This window comes from Gadus chalcogrammus, chromosome 4, assembly GCF_026213295.1.
Source record: "Gadus chalcogrammus isolate NIFS_2021 chromosome 4, NIFS_Gcha_1.0, whole genome shotgun sequence".
NCBI lineage: Eukaryota > Metazoa > Chordata > Actinopteri > Gadiformes > Gadidae > Gadus > Gadus chalcogrammus.
The window spans coordinates 10504734-10526312 of record NC_079415.1 but is presented as its reverse complement, the minus strand read 5'-3'; the positions used below and the strand labels follow the sequence as shown (position 1 = coordinate 10526312).

The 21579-nt window shown below is 43.9% G+C and overlaps 2 protein-coding genes across 2 annotated transcripts; one reads left to right on the top strand and one right to left on the bottom strand.

Moving 5' to 3' along the window:
* Window positions 1–1032: 1032 nt before the first annotated feature.
* Window positions 1033–9623, top strand: ggt5b (gamma-glutamyltransferase 5b). Its single transcript, XM_056588546.1, has 12 exons — window positions 1033–1247; window positions 2425–2552; window positions 2742–2837; window positions 3199–3394; window positions 4426–4586; window positions 4904–5050; window positions 5184–5314; window positions 5396–5580; window positions 6729–6820; window positions 7547–7656; window positions 7754–7864; window positions 8621–9623. Exons 1-12 carry the CDS (start codon window positions 1078–1080, stop codon window positions 8765–8767), a joined length of 1674 nt encoding a protein of 557 aa, XP_056444521.1. The 5' UTR covers window positions 1033–1077; the 3' UTR covers window positions 8768–9623.
* A 981-nt stretch (window positions 9624–10604) lies between these two features.
* Window positions 10605–21012, bottom strand: ggt1b (gamma-glutamyltransferase 1b). The gene is made up of 13 exons (XM_056588545.1): window positions 20914–21012; window positions 20302–20531; window positions 19497–19627; window positions 18880–18969; window positions 18494–18686; window positions 18240–18400; window positions 17998–18147; window positions 16309–16445; window positions 15978–16165; window positions 15521–15645; window positions 13604–13713; window positions 13246–13359; window positions 10605–11630 (listed from the first exon to the last, which is right to left on the bottom strand). The coding sequence occupies exons 2-13, from the start codon at window positions 20457–20459 to the stop codon at window positions 11484–11486; spliced, it is 1704 nt and encodes a 567-aa protein (XP_056444520.1). The 5' UTR covers window positions 20460–20531; window positions 20914–21012; the 3' UTR covers window positions 10605–11483.
* Between the last annotated feature and the right edge of the window lie 567 nt (window positions 21013–21579).

Here is a 21579-nt window from a genome sequence, read left to right as displayed (position 1 = left end):
CAGTACACTACCGCATCCAATACAAAACCCTACTCCTCACATACAAAGCTCTCCACAACCTAGCCCCCAGTTACCTCTGCGACCTCCTCCAAGAATACACTCCCTCCCGCTCTCTCCGCTCAACCTCTGCTGGACTAATATGTATCCCCACATCACGACTCACTACAATGGGTGCCCGGTCATTCAGCTGTTCAGCACCCGGGCTCTGGAACTCCCTCCCCCCACACATAAAAGAGTCAGACACCATTACAACCTTCAAGTCACAACTCAAAACTCACCTGTTCAAACTCGCACACAACGTCTAACTGATCACTGTTTTGATTGTTTGTTTGTTTTGTTTTGTCTTGTTTTTGTTTTATTTGTTTTATTTATTATATTTAGCCTACTTATTTATTTATTTATTTTATTTATTTATTTATTTATTTTTCCACAATGTCTTGTTTTTTAAACGATTTATGATGACTATATGCTCTGTAAGGTGACCTTGTGTGTCTTGAAAGGCGCCTCTAAATTAAATGTATTATTATTATTATTATTACTCTAATTAGCCCGACATTATATGACGAGTGTTGCGGATGGCACTTCAAAAGCGTGCAGTAACATTAGGCTATTAGTTTATTTTTAATTCTTACTCACAATTAGTTTAGTTAGCATGTTTTAATGTAGCTCAAAATATACATGTTAAAAAAATTGTGGGTGTGGTCATACGCCAGTAGTTTCTGCCCCACCGAAATGAAGGGGCACCGCACGACCCCCAATATGTTTATAATGACCGCCTTAACGAATGCATTTTTTTTACTATAAAACGAGTCTCTCTACACAATAGTCTTAAAAAAATAACATTCATTACGTTGGGTGTTTTAAATAGGCGTAATTAATACCTGTTGAATGGCAAAGCAGTTCGTGAACCTGCCGCACACTTACCGCTCTTATGATTAATTATAGCCTGACTTGGTGTTTCACAAGCCCTGAGGGGTGGAGTAATCACAGAGAGGAGGATTAGGATGCTTATAAGCGGTCTATAGGCTTCTATTGTCCATTCAATGCTTAGGACTACGGCGTTTTAAATCAGTAATAATGGATAAAATGAAGACATGGCAGGGGCGTTTGCTCGGCTGCCTGGGTTTATTTTTTGTAGTTATCCTCACTTGTCTCTCCATCGCCTACTTTACGGAGGGATGCTCGAAGGGTGCCTTTAAACACGCAGCTGTTGCTGCAGACTCCAAACTTTGCTCCGACATTGGCAGGTAAGATAAAAACTAAACGCACCTATGAAATGACTGACGTTTAGTTTAACGTAATTTAACTAGCCTATACAAACGAAATCATTATTCAATGTAAAAAAGAAAGTAGGCTTTATTCATATTGATCGTTTGCAAAATATTGTAGGCCTAGATTGTTTTAGTTTGCTTACAGCTTAAGTATATCTAAGTAAATTGTAGCTTCAATCTTCTTTCAAAAGTACCTACTATTAAACAACAGAGCATTTAAAACATATTGTAGTAAAACATCATTGAGTGAGCCTCCAAGAAGGTTAATCTGATTAAGAGATTTGATCAGATATGCTACTCATATGGAAGAATGGACGCTCGACAGAAGATCACTTCAAAGTAAAATCTATCTTCGGGCTGCCTTGTGTTGACCTGATATCAAGCCTATTCATGTCACATGAGGCATAAGGTATCCTGACACAGTTGTACAATTATATGCTGGACTATTAGGCTATAGGTTTAAGTGAATTATGGAAATAAGCCTATGTTGTGAACCACTTCTAGGATGAAGGACGCAGAGTGGACATCATTCTTTATTCACTAGTTCATTCATGTTCTTTGATGATAAACTCGATTGTTTGGTCTCTCAGGGGAGTCTTTATAGTTTGGTTTGGGGAAAGTTTCCTCATGTTGAGAGTTTCGGTTGCCTTTTCTAGAACAATGAGGGGAAGTGGGGTTGGACGCTGGATAGTGAATAATTGATGTTTTTTTTAATAATGATATTATAAAGAGTTATTGTTTCTGATGTGCTGGTCTGTCAGATAGTATTTGTTAAACTTGTGCCGAGCGGCTTGCCAACTGCAATTCATGAAATGCATTCGTGTGTGGGGGGGCGGAGTGGGGGCACTTTTTCGATCGTGTGTGTGTGTGTGTGTGTGTGTGTGTGTGTGTGTGTGTGTGTGTGTGTGTGTGTGTGTGTGTGTGTGTGTGTGTGTGTGTGTGTGTGTGTGTGTGGTGTGTGTGTGTGTGTGTGTGTGTGTGTGTGTGTGTGTGTGTGTGTGTGTGTGTGTGTGTGTGTGTGTGTGTGTGTGTGTGCGTGCGTGCGTGCGTGCGTGTGCGTGTGTTTGTGCGCGCATGTGTATGCTTGTGCATGCTGACTATCTTACCGCCGTTTTCCCCCCCTTCAAACGGTAACAGTTCTGCGGTGTTTTAGGGACATTCTGCACCAGGGCGGCTCGGCGGTAGATGGCGCCATTGCAGCTCTTCTGTGCACGTCAGTCATCAACCCTCAGAGCATGGGACTGGGAGGGGGTGCGATCTTTACAATAAGGGATAAAAGCGGTGAGTACACGGGTGAGAGAGAGAGAGCGAGAGAGAGAGCGAGAGAGAGAGCGAGAGAGAGAGAGAGAGAGAGAGAGAGAGAGAGAGAGAGAGAGAGAGAGAGAGAGAGAGAGAGAGAGAGAGAGAGAGAGAGAAGCCTAATATCTCTTCCCCGTATTATGAATGTGGTTGTAACCCTTACCCCTACAGGCAAGGTGAAAGTCTACAGCTCCAGGGAAACTGTTCCAAAGTCCTTCAAGGCAAACCTTCTCGATGACTGCCCCACCAAGTTTACACTGATTTCAGGTGGCCCATTGCATTCATAATGTAATCCTATTAAAAAAACATATATTTGGGCTTATTTGTAATTGAATCATACTGCAATCATATTAGATATTAGAATAGGTATTGATATTTTCCATAAAATGGAGAACAACAGGTCAATTTATTGACTATTGATTGTTTCCGGGCAAGATCTTTGTCCATCTTTACCTGTTATCAACAATGCCAGTTACTTTTCTATATATATATATATATGCATACAGTATATATATTTATACCTCAACAATGCCAGGGTTCTCCAGTGTGTTTCTATAATAAATAGGATATATAGGACATATATATATATATACAGTATATATATGCTATATATGAATCTATATCTCAGGCAGCCAGTGGATAGGCGTCCCTGGCGAGCTCCGGGGCTACCAGCATGTACACCAGGTCCACGGACGCCTCCCCTGGCCGCGGCTCTTTGAGCCCACCATTAAACTGGCCCGCAAAGGAATCCCCGTCCCAGCCTATCTCGCCAAACTCCTGAGCAACCCTCTGATTGGAAATCTCATCCGAAACTCCTCCCTCTGGTGGGTACAGCAGCACTTTGATTGGTCCCGCAACCACCGTGGTGGGACGGTTTTGTCACATCGCTGCGTCACTGAATGAGTGAGTCATGTAGTAGTAGACACCTTTATCCCTGATTGACTTACAGTGAATTTAGTTCATTTTTGATCAAGGATGGATTATTGCAAGGGCCTATCGGGTGCTTGCAATCGTCAAAAACCATCAGGCTATGAGAGGCTGTAAGGTGTGAATAGAAAGGCTATTCGTTTATAAAGCCCAGATTAAGTAGCCTATGCTTTTTTGACGTAGCCTATGTGTGTTGTTTGGACGTGTTGTAAGTCCTCAATATACACCTGAAGGATAATGTGAAGTGCTTTAAGCTCAACCTTTGTATTGCTGCTGATTTGTGCTGGTGCTGCTTGGGTCATCTGGGCCCAGCGGCCCACTGACTCATAATCCGTTCCTGTTTTGGATCATTACGGTCTTAAGAAGCAGGTGGGTTAGGGCGTCTTGCTCTAGGATGGCAGGTAATCTGCGTACATTCGGGATCAAACCCAGCACCTTTCAGCTAGGAGTCTCACACAGCCATACACTATCCGGACCTTACAACATATCTGCTTTCACCCAATTGTTGACTGATGTTAGGGAACATTCCCAGAGGTTTGTGAGGGATACGAGCTTCCTCTAATCCTTCCTTCTAATTCTCACTGTGTACCCTGAAGTCAACCTCCCCTCAAAATGCCCTTTGTGACACACGACCCTAAAGGTACGGGTTCCATCCAATAATAGACACACAAATCTGCAGAATAATGGGCATCCCAGTGGACAGCAGTTGTGTCACTGTACCTCCGTCAGGTCACTGTATGCAGGGACTTTTCTAGGTATAGGGGGGTGGGGTCTCGCCCAGGGTGCCCGAATGGCCAGAAACGCCACTGACAGTATGACATGAGTTGACATGAGTTGCTTGGATTTTCCACTGATGCATCTGTTTATATTAAACACCAATTAACGTAACATTAATTGTGTCCCATTTTTATGCATGTGCTTTTTCCAGCCAGTTGTTCTGCAAACATGACAAGACCGTTCTGGGAGCAGGGGATACCCTAAGGTTCCCAAAGCTGGCTGACACCCTGGAAACCATAGCAGCGCAAGGGGCCGACGCCCTCTACAATGGCCAGATAGGGCTGGATCTGGTCCAGGATGTCAAGGAGGCAGGTCGGTGCAGCTGCTTAAAGGGTCAGGGGTCAGGGTCCGGAAGCCTGAAGCCCATCGGATCTACCTTAATTGACATCTGACCGGGTTAATTGGGGTCTCGTGGGGGCACAGTATGCATGATGAAATGCAATTAACTGTGACTCATGAATCTATGGATACACTGAAATGGATACCGTCCTGAATGAGAAATCTCCCAACGTTCGGGTGGAATTACGATTTATCCATTTTGAAAATAAATGCGTCAAAAGAGATTCTAAGGAACACACCAAACTTGTAGTACACGACAAACATTCTATATCGTCACGAATTTCTTCTAGGTGGGACTCTGTCAATGGAGGATTTGAGATCTTTCAAGGTACAGGTCGCGGACCCATGGCCCATATCGCTCGGAGAAACCCGGATGCTCATCCCTCCACCGCCTGCGGGGGGAGCTGTGCTTGCCTTCATTATGAACGTAATGAAAGGTGTGTTGTGTGGATCCTTTATAGACCAATCAGTTACCATTTTGTGCTGCCCATCATTACTATAACAATTAACTAGAAATGTAATCAGCAAGTTAAGCAGTTAAAATGTTGTTGTGTCACACCTTGTCCACAGGCTACAACCTCACCTCAAACTCCATGAAGGGGGACCAGAGAATCCAGACTTATCATCGCTTTGTAGAGGCGGCTAAATTTGCTAACGGACAAAAGCATGTCATCCGTGACCCGGCCTTTAAATGTGCCAAAGTATGGATCAAATCTGAAATAAATGTTGCTATGTTCAAATCACGTTTGGAGGTTTAACATGATGTTCCCCGCTCTTCAAAGAACGCATCTTATTTACTGGATGGGGCCTTCGCCGACACGATAAGGGACCTGATTTCTGCGGACCGCACTCATAACGACGAGTACTACAACGCACAGCCTCTGGTGGATCGCTTCGGGACCACGCACGTGTCTGTTCTGGCGGACGACGGCAGCGTGGTCTCCGTCACCAGCACTATCAACCATTTGTGAGTTGGCTCCCATATTTTCAAGTTCAAATGTGAGATAGAAAATGGAACGTTTTTTCAATTTTCAGAAAAACTTTTCTCAAAGGGGACAAATTATACTACAAGGTGTGCGTGTGATTAGCCATTACAATCCGTTTTGAAAATCTGCGTCTTCTGACATCATTAGTGGGCGTGTCCACCTAGATGTGTGCTGGACAGATCAGTCTACCAGCCTACCCAGTGGAATGAAGCAGACGTTGCTCAACTATCCAGGACACATCTAGGTGCACACGCCCACTAGTGATGTCAGAAGACGCAGATTTTCAAAACGGCTTGTAACGGCTAATCACACGCACACCTGGTGGCATAATATTTCCCCTTTAAAATCAACCAAAAATCGAAATGACCCAAAATGTAAAACACATGCTCAATGGACATGCCTTACTCATTGTTCGATTTGGAATGTTTAAGAAATTCAATAAATTCTATAGTCAATCGATCACAATTACATTTGAGAGGTGGTCAGTAGCTGTTAACTATTTGGGGACATAGAGGCCACCCCTCGTTAGAACTGTGAAAAATTTTGGGGTCAATATCTCCAAAGATGATGTCACAGTGTCAATAAATGCGGATGTGAAAAAAGGCTAAGCTAAGCTAATGCTCTAAATGGAAATCTCCAAAGCCCGCTTTTGAAAGTGGCAGGAACTGGAAAAGTACCAGGCACATAGGACACCTCTCTTAAGATGTGTGTAAAGTATGGTGTGGATATCTCATTCAATGGCGTCACAGTGTCCATTATAGTAATTCCTCTGAAGTGTAATGCACCACTTCCCACATAAAAAATTACACGTAAACGGCATCTACTTACTACATAACCAGTGTCTGCGGGTGTCTGTGTGTGTTTCGGTGTGTGTATGTGTCTGTTTGTCTTCTTGTATGTGTGTGTGTGTGTGTGTGTGTGTGTGTGTGTGTGTGTGTGTGTGTGTGTGTGTGTGTGTGTGTGTGTGTGTGTGTGTGTGTGTGTGTGTGTGTGTGTGTGTGTGTGTGTGTGTGTGTGTGTGTGTGTGTGTGTGTTTGTGTGTGATGGTGTTTTTTGGGAGTAAATAATCTATTTTTATATAAATGTTTTATGTTTTATGTATTTTTTGTTCTATTCCCTAATTCCATAGGTTCGGCTCGGCCATTCTCTCCCCTAGAACCGGAATCATCCTGAACAATGAGCTGGCTGACTTCTGTGGACGAGTGGCCTCAATCAGAGCAGGTGAAGCAACACTGTCTTTTACGCTGCATTGCAATACTATCTATTATGTAAGTACTATTATATTGGCCCTTTTATATTATTGCTATTGTATCATTCATATTATAGTAGTAGTATAAGTACTATTATTTTCAATGTAGCAGACACCGGTTATATTATTAATGAGCAGATGGGAGTTGATGTCTATGAGGGTAAGTAAGTACAGGAGAGTATATTCATTAAAAAGAACAAAGTAATTGAAATAATATCCTTTTTATTATCTAAATGCACAACATGAGAAGCTATATCAATGAAACTATACACACAAGTGTATCAGTTGCTGGTCAAGGCAATACCCAAGGATGTAACTACATGTCAGTTGCCAAAATTGGGTTTCAAACCCATAGGCTTTCAGATGAATATCAAACACCCAAACAACATTAATACTGCCCACTTTAAAGCCTTCTAACAGACTGGACACTGGTCACTGGTCCAAAGCGGTTGACCACACATTGATTTCAGACATTCAGGGTTGAACCCAAAACCTTCCCCAGGACTGGTAGTCAAACACAATCTTGCCGATCTTATTCACCTTATGTGTCAAATCTCTACATGATTTTCTTGCCCTTTAATCATTAGGTTGCCCTTTACATCAACTGTCACACGGCTTATTTTCGCTGAACTATCATACAACATATGAAACAATACGCCTGTAACAAGCTGTATTCTCTCGGTGTGTGTTGGCTCCAGGCGAGCAGCCCCCTTCCTCTATGACTCCAACCATCCTTGAGTCCTCCTCGGGGGGGACTCTAGCCATCGGGGGCTCCGGAGGCAGCATGATCACTACAGCGGTAGCCTTGGTAAGGCCTCCTCAAGCCGCTTAGTTTACGTACATAGGCCACCTCCGCATCCACACAGTCACCAGACCCTCTCTCCCATGACTCCCCCGTCGTCCAGTCCCTGATGAACCACCTTTGGCTGGGCATGAGCCTGCAGGAGGCCATCGCAGCCCCGGTGGTGTTTGTGGACTCAAAGAACGGGCTGCAGTTTGGGCCAGGCTTCGATGAGGTGAGTTAATTTTTTTTTTTTTTATAATGATTGTTATTATAATTTTGGTTGTTATAATTATCATCAATATTATTCAAACCCCTAACCTTCTTACTCCTACCTGCTGCTTAATGTCCTTTCTTTGTAATGTATTACCCCTACCTGCTCCTTAACGATCTGTCTTTGTAATGTCTTACCCCTACCTGCTCCTTAATGACCTGTCTCTGTACAGTCTAACCCCTACCTGCTCCCTAATGACCTGTCTTTGTAATGTATTACTCATACCTGCTCCTTAATGGCCTGTCTCTGCACTTTCTAATACCTACCTGCTAATTAATGACCTGTCTTTCTAATGTCTTACTCCTCCCTACTCCAAATTGGCCTGTCTCTGCACTTTCTAATACCTACTGGCTAATTAATGACCTGTCTTTGTATTGTCTTACTCCTACCTACTCCTAAATGACCTGTCTTTGTAATGTATTACCCCTACCTGCTCCTTAATGACCTGACTCTGTTCTGTCTAGCCCCTACCTGCTCATTAATGCTCTGTATTGTGTGTGTGTGTGTGTGTGTGTGTGTGTGTGTGTGTGTGTGTGTGTGTGCGTGTGTGTGTGTGTGTGTGTGTGTGTGTGTGTGTGTGTGTGTGTGTGTGTGTGTGTGTGTGTGTTGTGTGTGTGTGTGTGTGTGTGTGTGTGTGTGTGTGTGTGTGTGTGTGTGTGTGTGTGTGTGTGTGTGTGTGTGTGTGTGTGTGTGTGTTGCTGATGTGCCCGTAACCAGACGGTGAGAGCAGGCCTGAAGGCTCTGGGTCACCGTGTGGAAGACTTGAAGTACCCCTTCAACGCGGTGAACGCGGTGGCGCAGCACCGCGGCTGCATCACCGCCGTCTCCGACCAACGGAAGATGGGCCGGCCATCGGGCTACTGAGGCAGCCTCTGTAGCCGCGGACACTTCCCACAGAGAGAGAGGTCGATGTTAATGTGATGGGTGTGGAAGAAGGGAACTTTTGACTGCTGCCTCCAAGGGTTGAAAGGCTGGAAGTAGCTTATTGGAAGCCCCCCCGCGTAACCACCGGGTTTAAGAGATGGTTTATGATGGACCACCAGGTTGTGGTTTAAGGGATGGTTTAAGATGATGGACCACCAGGTTTAAGAGATGGTTTGAGATGATGGACCACCAGGTTTAATAGATGGTTCAGGATGGTGGAGCACCAGGTAGTGTTTTGAAGATGGTTTAAGATGATGGACCACCAGGTTGTGTTTTGAAGATGGTTTAAGATGGTGGACCACCAGGTTGTGTTTTGAAGATGGTTCAGGATGGTGGACCACCAGGTTGTGGTTTAGAGATGGTTCAGGATGATGGACCACCAGGTTGTGTTTTAGAGATGGTTCAGGATGATGGACCACCAGGTTGTGTTTTGAAGATGGTTTAAGATGGTGGACCACCAGGTTGTGTTTTAGAGATGGTTTAAGATGGTGGACCACCAGGTTGTGTTTTGAAGATGGTTCAGGATGATGGACCACCAGGTTGTGTTTTGAAGATGGTTCAGGATGGTGGACCACCAGGTTGTGTTTTGAAGATGGTTTAAGATGGTGGACCACCAGGTTAGGTTTTAAAGATGGTTTAAGATGATGGAATAGGATGATGTGTTTAAAAGATGGTTTTAGATTAACCACCACAAAGATTTTACGCATGTCTAAATTCTTCTTTTTTTTTTTAATCTGAAGTACCATTTTTTATAAGACATGTTGATTCATTTTTGTTGAAAGAACTATATTTTTGTAACCGGATAACAATTAAACATTGTTTTTTTTATTATCAAAGTATTTGCTATTGTCGTTATTTATATTTTTGATAACACTGTCAGGCAGCTGCTATTTTCGTATTTGTTTGTAGTTTGTAAACGTCATAGATGTAGAATATTTTATTATTGGTAAAGTTACTATATAGACAACACAACAACAATGTAGTAGTCACTATATAGTTACTATATAGTTACGACCACATTGTTGCTAAGCCAACCAAATACGTTCGATTTATAATCCCACAATACTATAGGATGAGTTTGATGTTAGGATCATGTTTCCATTTTTAGCATTTGTTTGTTTGATGGCATAAAGGAAAGAGTGAAAAGATGGATTTTAAACAGATTTATGAATTAGGGATCATCTCAAGTGTATACCTCCGAGCCACTTGAAGTAAATTATGAAAACTTGCAAATTTCTTCCTCTGTAGAGCAGGCGCAGCCTCCTAGAACACATGATGAGTCCACTGGGCTGAAATGAAAACGAAGGATTACGCTGCCTCGATGAAACAGGCGGCTGGTTGAGACCTTTCATTATAAAGGGGCTTCCGTCAATTTTGTGAACAATGCTGACTATAATCGTAATTCCTCTGCAGATAAAAAAAGTATGATCTTAACCGCATAACCTAATAATGAGGCGGTCTACTGCAAATGATATATACATACTATGAAGAAAAGCTTATGTGTAGAATGGGAAGATGATCAGCTATGAAGGAGGGGAAGTTTCAGAGCACAATTAATGAACACAATAACATCGTACCATACAATTATCCAAGAAATGTATTCATATATGTATATATATATATATATATATATATATATATATATATATATATATATATATATATATATATATATATATATATTCCATTATATATAAGTATTATCTAAAAGGTTTGGACACATGTGCTCACCACTGGTACAAAGCAACATAAAAAGCTTAATATAAAATGTACCAACTTCTTTATTGTTAGTTTACAGAAACACAGTAACATTTAAATAACTCTTACACTTTGTACATTTTACAGTGTGTCGACAGGTTATAGGCTTGTTTGACTAAACCTAGGTTGCCTAGCAACACCTGCTATACATTAGCAGGTGTACATTAATATTTGTTCCCGGATTCCGTTGACCATTAAAAGGTAAATACTGCAACTGCTAGGCGTCTATGTGCTTGGTAAACCTGCTGGAATATAAGTACATATGTTGTTGTGTTCAGAGGATGTTTCCAACATAAATGCAGAATGTAGAATATCTATAAACATGGCACAATGGTGACTGTAGGATATGGGTGTTTCATTGTACTATATTATGATATAATAGTTATATTTATAAAATATTAATGTCATTGGATGGGGTTCTTTATTTACAGCACAATGAGCACCATCATTTTGATGAAAAAGAAAGTGAAATATGTAGTGTCATATTAGTTACCATGAGTATGGCAGGGACATTTTGATCATAGCAAAATAGACAATCTTCAAAACACATTAAATATTAGTTATGTTTGATCTAAACCACTTTTGTCAGAGGCCGCAGTCTTAAAAATAAAAAATAACGTAATGACATGTGAATGTTAATCCAAAAAAAGAAGAAAAAGGAACTGCACTGAAGTAGAGCGAACCTACAACAAAGTCATAATCCATCTGTAAAAAAAAACAACTTGCTGTCGGCGGAGACAAGGAGCACGGTGCGTTACACAGATTGTAAAGGTGTCGTCACGTTTCCCCGAGGACTGAGCTGCTGTTTGGGGACGGATGACATCCACACCTGGTCCTGCTTTTGTTCCACAGTGAGTCATTCTCTTCATGATGCTGGGGGGGTAGGCATCTAACTAGACTAGTACCCGGCGGCATAGCCCCCTTTCCTGGGATCTGACTGAGCGTGGAGGCGGTTGCCATGGCGAACCACCGCCTGGATCACCGCCCCCGTTGACTTGAGGGCCTTCGTCTCGTGGTTTTTCAGGGCCAGGCCCTCCAGCACTTTCTGTCGCGGGCGACAGGGAGACATGCACATTAATAACATGCTGAGACTTCATTTGAGCATTTGCTAGAAAGGTCGATTTACCTATATTGGAGTAAGAATAGGACTAAAACGTAGACTAAGCTTTCGAGCAAAATGAAGCACAGCATTTCTAATCAACGCCAAAAACAATGCAGAGTTGAACGTCTCCATCCCTCATTGAAACACCTTCCCCAGTGTTATTTAGCATACAGCTGCAATGCTAGCTCTCTATTTCCCCCTCTTATTTATCATGTAGCTATAATTTTAGCGGCCTATTTCATGCTGTTGTTGAGACTTACAATAATGGTACAATAATTAACAATTCATTAACAATAATTCATGTTGTAATAAGCATAAGCTCACAGTTAAAGGGGACATATTATGAAAACAACACCTTTCCTGGGATTTGGGGTGTTGTTTTGGGTCTCTGGTGCGCATACCAACTTTGAATAAAGTCTGTAGCTATATGATTTTTTGAGTGAGACATGCATTTCTGAGAGTACCCCCTCCTACGTAGGAAGGGGGCACAGTTGAATATTACCTCCCACTTCCCCACTCCCCTCCAATCAGAGAATAGCTAAGATTTTGTGGACCAGCAAACGAGCAGCTCCGGCGGGGGGAACTCGGCGGCAGCTCAGCTCCGGGAGTACAATCCCTTTCTCTGACGGACTGCCGCTGAGCTCCACCCGCCGGAGCTTCGGCGGCAATCCGGAGAAGGACACATGGAGGAAAAAGGGATTGTTCTCCCGGAGCTGAGCTGCCGGACTGCCGTCGAGCTACCCCCGTCTGACTGTTCAGCTCCCGGAGTACACCGCCGGAGCTGCCTGACTGCCGTCGAAGCTTCGGCGGCGGCCGTCCGGCAGCTCAGCTCCCGGAGTACAATCCCTTTCTTCTCCATGTCGCGGTTCTTGGACTTCAGAGAGTCAAGGCCAAAGTTCCTTTCCCCTAAATCATCTCAACCATGGCCGAGATATCCCCCACTACGAGTCTTTACTTGTTGTGGAAGTACCAGAGACGTCAGAAGAAGTCTTTAAGATTCATAATATCATCCGAGGCGCACATAGATTTTGGCCGTTATATTAAATATAATATCATATAAATACCCATATATAATATTATTATTATTATATTAAATAGATATAGAGCTCCAGGAGTCCCCAAATGGCAATAATCCCTTCTCCTCCATGCTGTGGTTCAGTCTGACAGCTCATTGGTCAATGGGCAGCAGCTCATTTGCATTAAAGCTACAGACACCAGAAACAGCACATTCTGAAGGGACTGAAACAGAGGCGAATAGCGGTAGGCAAGATTTTTTTTTCCTAAAAGCTATTTCCAGCAAACAGCTTCGAAAACGTGTTTTCTGGAACTCTATGCATGCATGAACTCTACTATGTTAACTTGTTGGGAAAACACCATAATATGTCTTCTTTAGTTAACAGTTAAATAATTGTCGAACAATCATTAACTATTGGTGTGCATGTTATGTTAACTAAGGTCATGGTGTTCATGTTAACTATGTTTAATTACAGTTCATTACATCATTCAACAGTTAGGTTTAACATTCAGCTACAATGTTAGCACTCTGTGTTCCGCTCACCATGTCAAAGCCAGGTTCGGCCGTGGTCGCGTTGGGGCTCAGCTGATTATGGAGTCTTGCCTCCCCTACTGCTGTCCTCAAATCAAAGTTAAAGTACAGCGCTTTCAGGATAACCTACAGAAACACACAAGAACATGACATAAGGTTTCAGTATCTCTGCGTTGGACGGTACCTTTAGTCACTCTATATCAAGATATTAGGTATTATAATATCAGGTATTAAGGGTATCTCTGTGCCCCTTATGGATTCCCCTGTAGCCCCCTGTAACACACAACACAAGATAATGATGTCATTTTAATGACGCACCAGTGTGATGGATGAGGGTGTTATCTAAACGGCGGCTAGGGTAGGGACGCACCTGTGCGATGGCGGTGGTGATCTTGCTGCCCCCCGAGCCCCCCACCACCATCTTAACTCTGTTGTCCTCGAGGAGGATGGTAGGAACCATGGACGACATGGGCCTCTTTCCTGTGAACACAGATAGGATTCACTCAATGATTCAGTATTGTTATGATTACTATGTTATTATTCAATTAAATTGTATGGAATATCCTCAATTAACCTTGAGCATAATTCATTTCAATTAGTGAAATCATTTTGATGAGTTCATGCAGGAAAATGAATTGATCATGATTGATTATGAAATGTATTATTTTGCTCTGGGATCGATTGTAAGGGCAATAACACGTGTGACATCATCAACACTAGAGCCCCGGGTGCCAGTGCCTGAAACAGCAGCTGTTCATTCTGCCCTAGTTTGCTTACTCAAGCAGAATAACAAACAGAATAAACTGTGGTGTCATCCAATACACACACATACACTCAGGAATCATTATATAACTATATAGCAAGAACCAGACTGTATATTAAACGATACCACTCAGGAATAATTATACAAACAGACTGTATAATAAATGATACCACTCACTTATTAATTTAACTATGTAACCAGACTTTATAATACATTAACAAACAAACAACTCATGAATTATTCTATAACATGACTTTATATTTAATTCTGAACCATCATATGTTACCCGATTTTATATTAAATAATACCACTCGCCTATTCATTAAACTATATAACAGGACTGTTAATTAAATTAACAAAAACACGACTAATGAATCACTAAATAACTTAACACAACAGTTGGTTCCGACCAAGTAATCAATCCATCAATGACAATAAAGAGTGTAAAACAGCACTGCCACACGCTTTGCAGGTGTTTCTGATAAGCGTTTATTAGCCTACATTGACTATCATAGGCCTACTGTTATCTCATCGGAATTACACACACCACCGAAGCAACTGTCAACAGACTCTTATTTCCCTGGCTGTGCATTAATGGAAACATACAGATAAATGTATATGACACAGTAGTGGGCCAGCTGTAACGCGTAGACTTAAGACAATGTAGCTAGCTAGTGTGTGTAGGGGCATGTTTATGTGTTGCTTGGCAACAGCCCAGTACCCATCCAGGGGCGGAAGTATTTGTGTTGGCGGAGCCGGATAAATGATTAAATAAACAAACAGTTTGTTGTCAGCTATCACTGTCAACTCATAAATGGTGTTTGTAGAAGGGTTGTATAAAAGCAATATCACACCCCAAGGTTATTTTGTCACACTGAATATCGCGCGGCTGGGATTCAGTCATAGGTACAAGGCCGCAGGCTAAGTGCCAAAGATAATCAGTGTTATGCTGATAAGCAGCCTGAAAGCCCTCCTTCTCATGTGATATTGCTTTATATAGCTATACCCACACTGTATATTAAATAAACAGACTAACAACTTGGGGTTAGTTGGTAGTTTAGAAAATATGTGTGTGTGTGTGTGTGTGTGTGTGTGTGTGTGTGTGTGTGTGTGTGTGTGTGTGTGTGTGTGTGTGTGTGTGTGTGTGTGTGTGTGTGTGTGTGTGTGTGTGTGTGTGTGTGTGCGTGACATTGTGTATGTGCGTGTGTGTTTGTTTGTGAGTGTGTCCCGGGCTGAATGAAGTTTTTTGTTGAGGGGGGTACAATTGTGTGTGTGTTTGTGTGTGTGTGTATGTGCGTGCGTGAGTGTGTGTGTGTGTGTGTATGCGCGTATGTGTGTTGCGTGTGCGCTTATGTGTGTGTATGTGTGTGTGTGTGTGTGTGTGTGTGTGTGTGTGTGTGTGTGTGTGTGTGTGTGTGTGTGTGTGTGTGTGTGTGTGTGTGTGTGTGTGTGTGTGTGTGTGTGTGAACTTGCCTAAAAGGAATTGCTAGGTCAGGGGTGTACTGTGTGTGTGTCTGTGTGTACCAGGCCTGATGAAGTTTCTGGGTGAGGGCGGGAGGTCGAAGGCGTTGGTGATGTTTGGGGAGCTGAAGTCATCCATCTCGTTGTTGAGGATGATTCCAGTGGAGGACATGACTTTGGAGCCAAAACTAGAACACACAAAATGACATATAAACATACATTAAGACACGATATTACAGTTAAATTCAAAATAGCAGCCAGTATTACTTATAAACGCATAAAAACACAAAATAATACATATAAACACATAACAACACACAAAAATACATAGATATACATAACACACAACATACAAATAAACACACAATAACACACAATAAGACAAATAAACACATAGAAACATTCAATAATACATCTAAAAAACATAACAACACAATAATAATACATCCCAATAATACGGTTGGGAAGGTTTGTTTGGGGGTTGTTGCTACAGTAGAAGCTACACATGCTAACTCATTACAAGGTGTTGATGGTGCTGGTGGCCGCGACTGCGCTGCCGTCCTCAGATACGATGGAGAGGTGGGAGGTGCCGGCGTCGTCGGGCATGTAGAACTCAGGCTCGTAGTAGTTCATGTGATGAGTGGTGTTGTCCGTGATGCGATCCCGCAGGCCCTTGGCGAACCAGGTCGAGGTCATGTTCTGGATCAGCTTTGGGAAGAGACAAAAGACTTTATAGCGGTTGATACCATGGTCATGTAGGCTACATACTTTATAATGTTTGATACCATGATCGCGTAGAGGCTTCATATGTCGTAAAGGTAAACGCGATTCTGTCGTTAGTTTGGCCGTACGTCGGTGATGTTCAGGAAGTGGCGGTCTCCGAGTAGCGTTCTCTTGGCGTAGGCGAAGCGGAAGGCCTCCACCACGCGATGGTAGGTCAGCACCCGCGCCTCGGGGCTCGACACGCTCTTCGCCGAGAAACTGTAGCCTGTGGGGGGAAAGACGTGGAACTTAAGCGGTCGTCTTCATTCAAAACAAACCGCTCAGGTCGCTGCTCAGGTCGGCAGAACGCGGATCATCTTAACGACTTCCTGTGGCCTGCGTGCTCTTCTCATATCAACCTCCACGGCTGATATGGGGTATTAGGGCTGCCTGGGCTTAGAGGGAGTTAAGGTGTGTGTGGGGGGGGGGGGGGTAACAGAGTCTGGTTTGATGAGTCCTTTCCGTGCTGGTGGAGGAAGAGGAGGGGGAGGAGGAAGAGGAGGTGGAGGAGGAGGGGGAAATTGAGGAGGGGGAGGAGGAGGGGCAGGAAAGGGGTGGAGGAGGAGAAGGAGGAGGAGGGGGAGGAGGAGGAGGTGATGGAGGAAAAGGAGGGGGAGGAGGTGGAGGTGAAGGAGGAGGAGAAGGAGTGGGAGGAGGAGGGGGAAGTGGAGGAGGGGAAGGAGGGGGAGGAGGAGAGGTAGGGGGGGGAGGAGGTGGAGGAGGAGGAGAAGGGGGGGGGAGTACAGGGAAGAGGAGGAGAAGGGAGAGTAGGAGGGGGAGGAGGAGGAGGGGGAGGAGGACGGGGAGGAGGAGAGGGAGGGGGAGGAGATGGAGGAGGGGGAGGACAGGGAAGAGGAGGAGTATGGAGAGGCGGAGGGGGGGAGGGAGAGGAGAAGGAGGGGGAGGACAGGGAAGAGGAGGAGTATGGAGAGGAAGAGGGGGGGAGGGAGAGGGGAAGGAGGGGGAGGAGGAGGGGGGGGGGGGGGGAGGAGGAGGAGGAGGATGTCATGGTGTAATTCCTCCGGAAGGAACTTTCACCCAGTCACAGCTACTGACACGGCGGGCAGAATTTTTACTTTGTTTGTGTCCAATTAGAGGTAAATTGGTCTGGTTTGTGAGGGAAGCAGAGGCCAAGGCGAGCGAGTGAGTGGGCGTTTCAGAAGAGATGAATTACCGAAGAGCTATGTGCCCTTGTTTCATGGAGAGAGAAAACCACGGGCCATCTGAGGACCAGAGAGATAATAAATGACAGCGTCACCATCAGTCAGGGGATGTGAGGCGTGTTAAACAAATCTTTGAACCCACGAATGGTTCCAATAGTCTAATAATCTGTACAACGTGTCAATTATTCCTTTCTCCGTCACGCTCAGATACAGGAAGGCGTTGTGCACAGACCCGTAACAGAGCTCAGTGAAGACGCAAGGCAAGTTTTGTCGATTAGATGTTTTTCACTCAAGTGAGGAGCCTTTACCCCTCACTTCTTATATCAACACTTCTCTGGCGGCCCCCAAAAACCACCGTAAATAGTGTGAATGATGCTCCATCTGATATGGCGGTCCTATACATATCATTCACCTATTCAAGTTAATACACCAAAAATATATATCGTTTATATTTTACATTGGCACAGGCCTCCCCCCTAAAGAAAAAATGAGTCTCACCACTCGGGAATATAATAATAATATTCTACATTCTGTGCACTGGCTGAATGTTCCCCGGCCCCCCAGACCACCTCTCCTACATGAGTCTGGACCCACCACACCATATCACCGGCTTACCCTCCAAGATGAGCAGCAGCAGGGACAGGACCGGCCCGCTGGCGGGGGCGCTGGGAGTCACCATGGTGTACCCCCCAATGTGGACCTTCAAGGGGTTTTCATCCAGAACCGGCCTGTAATCCCTCAGGTCCTCCAAGGTCACGATGCCACCTATATTATAGTTGTATTTAACAGAGGAACAGTGTTTATATTGTGTTGTACCCGTTTGGCCGTTTTATAAAGGCCTATAAAGGTGTCCGTACCTTTGGCCTGAATATCCTTCACAAGGGCTTCAGCCATGGGTCCCACATAGAAGGCATCTGCCCCCTCTTCGCTTATCTTGCGGTAGGTCTCTGCCAGTTTGAGGTTTTTCACTGTATCGTTTTCTTTCAATAAGGTCCCATTAGCCCCGCAAAACACCGCACTGAAAGAAGACAGGGACAATCTATAGACGTATATAGACGTGCAAGACTTTAGATCAAACCGAGTCATGGAGAAGTCAGCTAGGGCCACTCACCATAAGGCCGGGTCCTTTAAGATGGCATCCTTGTAATCCTTGATAGCACCAGCTAGCGCAGAACCCATAGGAAACCCATTTTTTGCCAGTTCAATACACGGCTGGAACAAGTCTCTCCATGGTAGTTTGCCATGACGTTGATGTGCCATTTCGTAAGCTCGAATTTCTCCTGGTACAGCAATGGCCAGTCCGCCTAAAGAAAACAATGTTATGATTAAAAACAAAGGCAGCGTCACAGGTAACACATTATCTCTAATTTAGATCTGTCATTTCCCTTTGCCTCCATGGTTGCCCTAAGAGAAACTTTGTGTCATGTTATCTCAAAGTCCTATTGGTTAACGTTCAGCAAAACCTTGCTTGGATCAATAAGACTGGTTAAGCATTACCTGTCCGGGATAAATCTTTGTCGGTCCCAAACATGTTTTCGGTGGCATTCCCCGGAGCAACTTCTCTTCCATCAATGGTTTCCACTGTGCCTTTATGAAGCAAGAACAAAAAACGATTATACTTTAGACTAGAGAGAGAAGCTTATGCATTAGACTAGTGAGAGAAAGTAATGCTTTAGACTAGAGAGGGAAGGTTATACTTTAGACTAGAGAGGGAAGGTTATACTTTAGACTAGAGAGGGTAGGTTATACTTTAGACTACAGAGAGAAGGTTATACTTTAGACGAGTGAGAGAAGGTTATACTTTAGACTAGTGCGAGAAAGTTATACTTGAGACTGGTGAGAGAAGGTTATACTTATACTAGTGAGAGAAAGTTCTTTAGACTAGAGAGGGAAGTTTATGCTTTAGACTAGTGAGAAATGTCCATTCATTGATAACGTCGGTCGACAAAAAAATGAAAATGATTTGAAAGAGTTTAAATGAAATCATCGTGTAATGTCACAGCCTAACTAAAGGTGGATGTTACTCTGCAAATAGAAACATATCATGTAAATCTATCATAGTCATAATGCTCACTCGAGGTAGAGGGGTGCATCGGTAACAGGCGTAGGCCTACCCGTGGTTCCGTTGTAGATGGTTATGAACAGCCCCCCGCCTATACCCGCACTGTGTGGGTTCACGACGCCCACGCACAGCAGGGAGGAGATCATGGCGTCCACTGCAGACCCGCCTTTCTGCAGCATGTCTCTGGGGTATGAGTTGGACAGGTGATGGGAGATAGTGAATGGGAAGGTTTACAGGACGTTGAACGTAGAGCTACGAGAGCTGGTTTGCTCAACGTAACGCTAGGGTGTGCTGTTGAGGTTTTGCAAATGAGTGAGCTTCAGTCTGGGGAACACGTGGAAATGTTGTCGTCATTAGACGTATGTGAGCGAGTAGGGGAGATAGTGAATGAGTGAGTGAGTGAGTGAGTGAGTGAGTGAGTGAGTGAGTGAGTGAGTGAGTGAGTGAGTGAGTGAGTGAGTGAGTGAGTGAGTGAGTGAGTGAGTGAGTGAGTGAGTGAGTGAGTGAGTGAGTGAATGAGTGAGGGAGTGCATGAGTGAGTGAGCGAGCAAAGGAGTAAGTGGGTAAGTGTGTGAGGAAGGGAGCTAGTGAGTATGTTAGTACGTGAGTGTTTGAGTGAGTGAGTATGCGAGTGAGTGAGTGAGTGAGTATGTTTGTGAGTGAGTGAGTATATGAGTACGTGAGTGCGTGAGTGAGTGAGCGAGTGCGTGAGTGAGCGAGCGAGTGAGTGAGTAAGTGGTTGAGTGAGCAAGTAAGGGTGAAAGTGGGTGAGTGGGTGTGTGTGTGTGTGTGGCTGAGAACGTTATGAGCGAGCAAGCAAGTAAGTGAAGGAGTGCTGAAACAAAGACCACGCCCACCTCCCGATCTCGGAGCAGAGCCCGGCGTCCGCGGCCACGGCCGCCCTGGAGAAACCCCCCTCGGAGGGACTGCTGACTCCGAAGAACACCCCCAGGAAGGTGGCCACTGCCGCCACCAGCAGCAACGCCAGGGCCAACACCACCGTCTTGCTAACCATGTCCTCACGCCGAAAAACTGAACACCGGTCACAAGGAACAACAAACACCACCAAGATTGACCCGCCGAAAACCTGTAAAACATGAGGCTTTAACATGTAAGCTTTGTTGGCAGACAAATAGAATAGAATAGGAATAGAATGGAGCAATAATAGAAGACAATGTACAGTGGAATTCAACAAGGCATGTTAGATATGTATAGCACACTCAATAACATGCATGTCATGTAACATGATGGTGTCATGCACGGTGGAGCCGGGACTGCACCTCGCGGGGCTCCTGCCCTAGTTGTGTGTGCAACTGTCTGTTCCACTACATGCAATCACTGCAGCACACAATAAAAATGAGGACAGGCTTTCCTCCATTTGTTCCACAATATAGAAAAACGTTGCATTTAGACAAAGACACCACAGGACACTGTTCAGGCAGTGAAGCAGAAATAAGAAGCTCTCTTACCTTGGCTTGAGTAGAACGCTATAGTGCGTGCTTCTTGCAAAGCTCTCTTTCTATCACCTGGTTCCAGCAATAATCAACAGGCCCTTATGTAGCCTTCAAAGTAGGGAATATCAAAGCGTTTAAACGTTAACTCACAAGGTCCATAAATCAACTTGATACAAACAGAGCAGGGCAGGAATACTTCCACACTCCTCACTTACTTAGACCTAATTAAATTACCTTATCTACTGTAGGCCTTGATTGTATCACAGGGCATGATTTGCCTGACCTTGGGTAATACATCACTAGTGTATTTAAATACATCTGCTCGTATTTTGGTGTTCAGTAATATACAATTTCGTTTGAAACAGACTGTTCGGGAAATTATTTAATCAAGTGCTACTTATCGTATCTGCATTTGTTTTTTTAAATCAAATAGAAACACTAAAGTAGTATTTGGCTACTAGTTTTAATTGTGTAATTGTTTTTTTTAGCATGAGCATAATAGTGCAAGTATTACTAGTCTATATATTCGATGTGGTGTAAATCCCCTCTCTCTTTCTCTATCGAGTTTGTTGAATGTAGAACAGAGAGAAGATGTTTAATATGGTTAGATGAATAGATTAGACTACTAGACGGAACTCACTCTGTGATTGGACGATGCGATCAGCAGCAGCAGAGTAGCCT